The sequence below is a fragment of the Ranitomeya imitator genome, chromosome 10 (genome assembly GCF_032444005.1).
Source record: "Ranitomeya imitator isolate aRanImi1 chromosome 10, aRanImi1.pri, whole genome shotgun sequence".
In the NCBI taxonomy this organism is placed as follows: Eukaryota; Metazoa; Chordata; class Amphibia; order Anura; family Dendrobatidae; genus Ranitomeya; species Ranitomeya imitator.
Genome location: NC_091291.1, coordinates 91,739,135 through 91,746,267, shown reverse-complemented (window position 1 = coordinate 91,746,267; position 7,133 = coordinate 91,739,135). Strand labels below are relative to the sequence as shown.

General features: G+C 40.0%; 1 protein-coding gene across 1 annotated transcript; it reads left to right on the top strand.

Annotated features, from left to right (window-relative positions):
• The first annotated feature begins 285 nt into the window (after positions 1-285).
• Positions 286-5,084, top strand: LOC138650923 (olfactory receptor 5V1-like). Its single transcript, XM_069740805.1, has 2 exons — positions 286-1,191; positions 4,972-5,084. The coding sequence occupies exons 1-2, from the start codon at positions 286-288 to the stop codon at positions 5,056-5,058; spliced, it is 993 nt and encodes a 330-aa protein (XP_069596906.1). The 3' UTR covers positions 5,059-5,084.
• The last annotated feature ends 2,049 nt before the right edge of the window (positions 5,085-7,133 follow it).

Genomic DNA, 7,133 nt, shown 5'->3' with positions numbered 1-7,133 from the left:
CCTACCCTCCGTGCATTGTAAAGACTGAAATCTGTTCGGAAAATCAACAAGATATGTATTCTTAAAATTTCATCCACAACGTTGATATTATAATATGCAATGGATTTTCATTTTCCGTGTGAAAAATCTTCTGCATCCGTGTGTAGGATTTGTAAGATACATTTTATCCAGTCTTAACACATATTATTTTATTATCACATTTAATTTATTTATATTGTTATTCATTGATATTAATAATATTTTAGTAATATTATGTTATCGTTGTCTTTTTACTAGGTGAAGTGGATGATGGTTGGTAATAGTACAGTAACAGAGTTCATTCTTCTTGGGTTTCCTGCTCTCATTTCTGTGCAAATTCTAATATTTTGTGTATTTCTTGTATTTTATATGTTAACTCTTAGTGGAAATTTCCTCATCATACTCATAACTTCAGCCAGTAAGGCTCTCCACACCCCGATGTATTTTTTCCTCTGGAATTTGTCTCTTCTTGAGATTTTTTACACATCCGTCACCATTCCAAAGATGCTTCTTAACTTCATTCTGAAGACCACCTCAATTACATTCAGTGCGTGTGTGGCACAAGTGTATTTTTTCTTCGCACTCGGCAGTATTGAGTGCACACTACTAGCTGTGATGGCTTACGACCGATATGTGGCCATATGTAATCCATTACAATATACCCTGGTCATGAACTCTACAACATGTATAGCATTAGTCTGTGGCTCCTGGATCAGTGGTTTCCTCAATTCCATGGTCCACACTATCTCTACTTTTCACTTACCCTTCTGCTCCTCCAACAGGATAAACCAGTTCTTCTGTGACATCCCACCATTACTGAAAGTAGCTTGTGGCGATACGTTGCCCAGTGAGGTTGTTCTCGTTACCGTTGGAGGAGCTTATGGTTTTGGCTCATTCCTATCAACTGCAATATCTTATATCCATATTATTTCCACAATTGTAAAAATCAAATCTACAGAAGGTCGGAAGAAGGCTTTCTCCACATGTACATCCCATCTTACTGTTGTAACCTTATTCTACGGGACATCTTTTTCTGCGTATCTGAAGCCTACATCCAAGTATTCTTCGGAAGAAGGGAATCTGGTTCCTGTGTTTTATGCTGTTATTACTCCCACACTCAATCCTATGATATATACATTAAGGAATAAGGAATTTCAAAAAGCATTTAGAAAAATAATGGGGTTCAAAATGCAGTAAATGTTGCATGGCTTCGGTTCAAGAGCATTGATATTGACAATCTGAGATACAAGTCATGTTAAACCTTCACATATATTGCTTAGTTAACACTTCCAATCTAAAAGGGATTTTCTTGTGAAAAAAATTGTAAGTGTAAAATAGGTTGGGTTTATAGATTTTTCCATCTAAAATGTGCTTTATGTGTCTTATCTTTAACTCCAGAGGCATACCGCCTACAGTGGCAGACCACAAAGCCTCTATTGGGACCATGAGTCAGAGGGACCTGGTCCTGTTTGGCACCATTCACTGCTCCACCATTCATCCTATGTGCCTGAGATTCAGTGCTGAAGGCTCAGTTACATCACTACATTGCGCCAGCTGCACAAAGCCACAGTTCACACAGCGCACTGATCAGAGAGGTGCATCATGGGAAATAGGGAGAAATCAGTAGTTATACTTTATTAATCAGTACTTGTAAGTGACTGTGGGGTCAAAAATGTGTTGGCAACTGTAGGCACATCTTTTTGTGAAGGCAAAGTATTGAGGGGACATCATACAGTGTGTAGAGGGACTGTTGGGATGCCATACTGCAGACAAAATCACTTTGGGGGCCTCATACAATGTTGAAGTTCACTGGGGGACTCATAATGTATGTGGGGTAACTAGTAGCATCGTACTATATTCTGGGTACTGATGGAGCATTAATATTTGCTGAAGCCTCTGTGAACTCATAAAATTGTGCATGTAGGGGATATGGTGGGGCAATTTACAGTGGGGGAATTATACTGTAGGGTGCATTTTTGGAAGCATCATACTTTATCGGGGCCATGAAAGGGGTATCGTAGGTAAGAACATTAAGAGCCTACAAAAGGTGTAAAACCATGGTGTAATTGTAGCAATACATGTTCCTCTCCTGCACCTATGTACTGTACACTACCTATTCTGCCGAGTATTTTTAATTTTTGTTGTAGAATCGGGTGGTACCTATTTGGGACTTTTACTATGAGGATCCCATTGTTTGTGTGTACACTCCTGGATTGCTAGGTTTTGAAAAGTTGTCAAGTATTTCATTGCCAAGTGACCTTGATTAGATTAATTAGCTCCAAAATATAGATGGGTATTAGCCTCATTCATGGCTAAAAGTGTTGGTACCTTTGAAATTGTTCCAGAAAATTAAGTATTTGTCCCAGAAAATTATTACAATTATGCGTTTTGTTATACACATGTTTATTTGCTTTTGTGTGTGTTGGAACACCACAAAAAAAAAACAGAAAAAGGCAAATTGGACATAATTTCACACAGAACCCAAAAAATGGGCTGGACACAATTGTTGGTACCTATCCAAAATTGTGGGTAAACAACTTTGTTTCAAGCATGTGATGCTTGTTCAAGGTCACCTGTGGCAAGTAACAGGTGTGGGTAATATGAAAATTACATCTAAAATAGATAAAAAGGGAGACAACTCAATCTTTTCATTGTGTGTCTGTGTATGCTACATTAAGCATGGAGAAAATAAAGAGGAGTTTCTGTAGTGAGATTCACATTGTCTTTGCATGAATCCCATTTATTGACATCCCCAAGCAAAGCGCTCTCCTTTGGCTAAACTGAATCATCTCTGCAATTGGTGTAGTAAGGTCTCTTGTTAACACTTTACTTTTTGTAACTGTATATGCTGTATTGTTTTGCCCCCTTTGTAAAATCTTTTGTATATTTTTCATAAACACTGCCTCCCTTTGGATTAAATATAACATAGTTCAGTTCCTTTTGTTCTGTGAACCACTCCTCAAAGCCATACGCTACCTGTAACAGGTGTCCAATCAGCCTGTATAAATGATTTGTGATGGCAGTGAGTAGTCTGGGGTTATTGTGGAGTTAGCGGTGACCCTATGAGGGTATATACATATAATCCATTTGTATATGCCATATGCTCATTGTTAGTTTTCTGATAACTCGCCGGTTAGTGCAAACAGCCTGCAGCCTCCTCTGTTATTTGATAGCCAATCATGTAATTGTCCGGACGATAAGGGGCAGCAGAGAGCTGTTCACTCGAAAGATCACAGTGGGTGGTTCTCGTGATCCTTCCGGCCTGTGATATTGACAGGGGACATTAGCAATACTATAAGGAGGCACAGGGGGCATTATTACTATGAGGAAGTACAGCAGGAACATTATTACTGTCTAGTACACTTGTTATAGCAGTATTTGGTTTGTGTAGAGGTTGGGAATGTGAGTGTGATGGAAAGATGAAGATATATGTGTTACATTCTCCATGGACGAGTTATGGATGGAAGAAGATGTCATGGCATTTGGGGCCTACTGGTAAAGAAAAGGGAAAATTAATTACCACCATCAGCAAGAATGTCACCAATGAGTTGTTATGGTATTTCCACATATATCTGTGCATTATGCACGAATATCAACTACAGAGAACCAGTGTAAAAGTGATATTTCCATTATATGATTGATCTATGATGTTAATATCTGTCTTAGTACAATAGTTTTGGTTAATGGTGAATATGGTGGTATTATCACTGTGGGCATGGTCTGGTGGTATTACTTGTCTCTAATATGTCAGCATTGATGGAAATATTTGTACAGATGTAATAATAAGTATGACGGCATTATTTTGTCACTATCTGGTACTGTTATTTAATGATGTAACAATGGTCTTGCATTAAATCTTTATTTTCTAAAATCTCAGACAGGGTCATATTTGTAAAAAAGACCCTATTCTGCTGGAAAAGTGAGAGGTTGAATGGGCCACTGTGCTTTCAAATACCATGGGTGAGTTTCAGTTCTATTCTAGCCATAATCATATGGCTTTTACTGCACAATCATACTGTATGTGAGGTAAAGAGAGAAAAAAAGAGCATGTGTTTACTGGGGGCGACATTGTGTAGCGATAAAATGACTTGCTATAAGAGCACAGTAACAAGTGTATATTTGCCACTCAGACCCATAAAGAGAGAAGAACCTCAACTGGTCCCATCACCTTTGTTACTGTTTGGTAGGTGCAGGGCCCCCCTCTCAAGATAATTTACATTGTTTGCAAATATACACATTAGCTAATGTCATGGAAGTAATGTTGAGGGGTAATCACACACCAGGCGTTTCCATCTATGGTGGCAAGCCCCAATTTTTGTTCCTATTTTTTTCTATACCAATAAAATATTTTAAAAAATTACGGTACATCATTTTATTGATTATTGCCCCAATTTTATTTCAAATAATCCTTCCAGCAGAAAGTCTTTACTAGTGCCTTCTTGACCTCTTTATTTCTCAGACAGTAAATAATCGGATTAAACAAAGGAGTTAAAACACTGTACAGAACGGAGGAAAGCCTCACAATGTCAAATGAATCTCCAGGTGCCGGTCCGATATAGTTGAAGTTAGCAGTCACATAGAACACGGTAACTACAATGAGGTGGGACGAGCACGTAGAGAAGACCTTCTTTCTTCCAATGGTTGACTGTATCTTCAAGATAGTAGATATAATTTGTACATAGGAAGCGACAACAAACACAAATGGCGTCATCCCTAGAAAGACACTGACTATATACAATAGCAACTGACTAGTGTGTGTGTCGGTGCAGGCCGCATTTAACATGGGGGGCACATCACAAAAGAAATGATTGACATGCCTAGTTCCACAAAAGGTCAGTTTAGAGGTCATCAAGGTATGAAGGATGGAGTTTAAGAAACCACTAAACCAGGATGCTCCTACCAAGCATGAGCAGAACCTCTTATTCATAATGACCGAGTAATAGAGGGGGTTACATATGGCTACGTAACGGTCATACGCCATTGCAGCGAGAAGAAGACATTCTGACCCTCCAAGAGAGACGAAAAAGTAGAGTTGGGTGAAGCATCTGTTAAAGGATATCCTTCTATTACCAGTGATGGCATTGACCAGCATAGATGGGAGGGTGACTGTAGAGTAACAGATGTCTAAAATGGATAAATAACTCAAGAAGAAGTACATGGGTGTCTGGAGATGGTTGTCAATCCTTATAACACTAAATATTATCAGGTTTCCCAATAGAATCATTGTATAGATAGTTAGTATGAGAAATGACAGCAAAACCTGTCCACCTGAAAAGCCTAGTAGGATAAAATCACAAAAATAAGTCTGGTTTATGAGAGCCATCCAACGCTGAACCAGATTCTGGAGGAAAAAAAAAAGATTATCACAATTGGAAAATCTATTTTATGATTTTTATATTTTGATTAATATGTGACGTTAGTAGAAAAGCAGAAAACACTGTAGTTATATTTTATTATTCTGCAAATCTGCCATCTGAGGTTGAAGCTACATAGCAATAGAATAATAATCATAATTTGTAGCAGTGATTGTATTGCAGAATAAAGTAATTTTGTGACTTCTAATATTGCTACTGTAATTTTACATAACATTTTATAGCACAAAAACAAAAGACAACTGTACTTTTGCAAACTTTACAAAAATCAAAAGTACAAAGTTCTTCCCCTACCCCGATTCCTGAACTCACCGTCTACTCTGAAAAAAAAGTTCAACTCCGTCTTACTCAAGACAAGATGGACTACCAGCACACTGAGATGCCAGTTTACACATCCTATTATACTCTATAGAGAAGGAGGTGTGAGGAGCTAACTTAGCAATCAAGTGGAGGCTGAAACAAGAGGAGCATGCTGAGCTTTTTATCAAGTTATTTTTAGCTCATCTCAAATCTGGATTCACATCTACCCTTCTCAGTAATGCTGCATACGCTGACGATAACATGATCACAGGAAAGACAGAGGAGGTGGAACCAGGTGTTACTTCAAGACTGATCTCCGGAAGGTGACGCCCCAGGGATGGGTAGCAGGGATGACTCGGAGGAAGAAAGAGTAGATGCAAGCAGGCACTGTAGGAACACGAGAACTATTGATACAGACTGGACCAGCTGATGTACAGGTGAGCACTGGTAGATGTGGACTGGACCAGCAGATGTACAGAAGAACACTGGCATGTGCGAACTGAATTGACTGATGTACAGAAGAGCACAGTCAGGTACGAACTGAATTGACTGATGTACAGAAGAGCACTGGCAAGTGCGGACTGGATTAGATAATGTACAGATGAACACTGGAAGGTGTAGATAGACAGGCAGGCATGGTTGATAAACAGGCAGGTGGGCACAGCTGATAGGCACTCAGGCATGGCTGATAGGCAGGTATACAGGAATACAAGCACTGGGCCTGAGAACTGAGAGTATTTCCAAAAACTTACAACATTGCACCAGCACCTCCAATCAGGTGGATGTTCCTTATATAATGGGTGTATCCCAGCCATTGGCTGGGGACACTTTAGAATGGTGGGCTGTTTCTTTAAGAGGACGGGACCATGAGCGTGCCCTAAGCACAGTGCCTGGGGATCTGTGCAATATGCATGCACCCAGGGCATCAGCAGCCTGAGCAGGAAGCATGAGAGGGAGGTCACAGCGGTAAATGAGTCAGTGTCTCTGCTGGGGGAGAGATGCAGAAGGCAGAGACACCAGCACTACAGTACCCCCACCCTTTACGCCCCCTCTTTTTCAAGCCTGCAAGAAATTCCTCCAGAAGGAGAGGGTCATGGATGTTCTCCATGGGCTCCCAGGATCTCTCCTCAGGACCAAACCCCTTCCAATCCAACCAGAAAAAAAGGTTTTTCTTCTTACCCTCTTGGTAGCCAGAATGTTCTCTAACTCGAAAGTGTCTTCAGTGCTGACTGGAGCAGGAGTGGCACCAGGATCTTGTAAAAAATTACTGAGGTTGGCAGGCTTGAGGAGAGGCACATGAAAATAATGGAGATCCATAGAGAGACCAGGAGCTTCAGCTTGTAGGCTACTTGATTGATCTGCTTCAGAACCTAAAATGGACTGATGAAGCAAGAAGGGTACCTTGGGATGCATATACAGTTATATGAAAAAGTTTGGGCACCC

What these genes read in the sequence shown, in the direction of transcription:
- LOC138650923 (XM_069740805.1), top strand. Translation starts at nt 286, where the DNA reads ATGATGGTTGGTAATAGTACAGTAACAGAGTTCATTCTTCTTGGGTTT. An exon ending in TTCAAAAAGCATTTAGAAAA is followed by an intron (nt 1,192 to 4,971) that starts ATAATGGGGTTC and finishes AGAGGGGGTTAC; the next exon opens with ATATGGCTACGTAACGGTCA.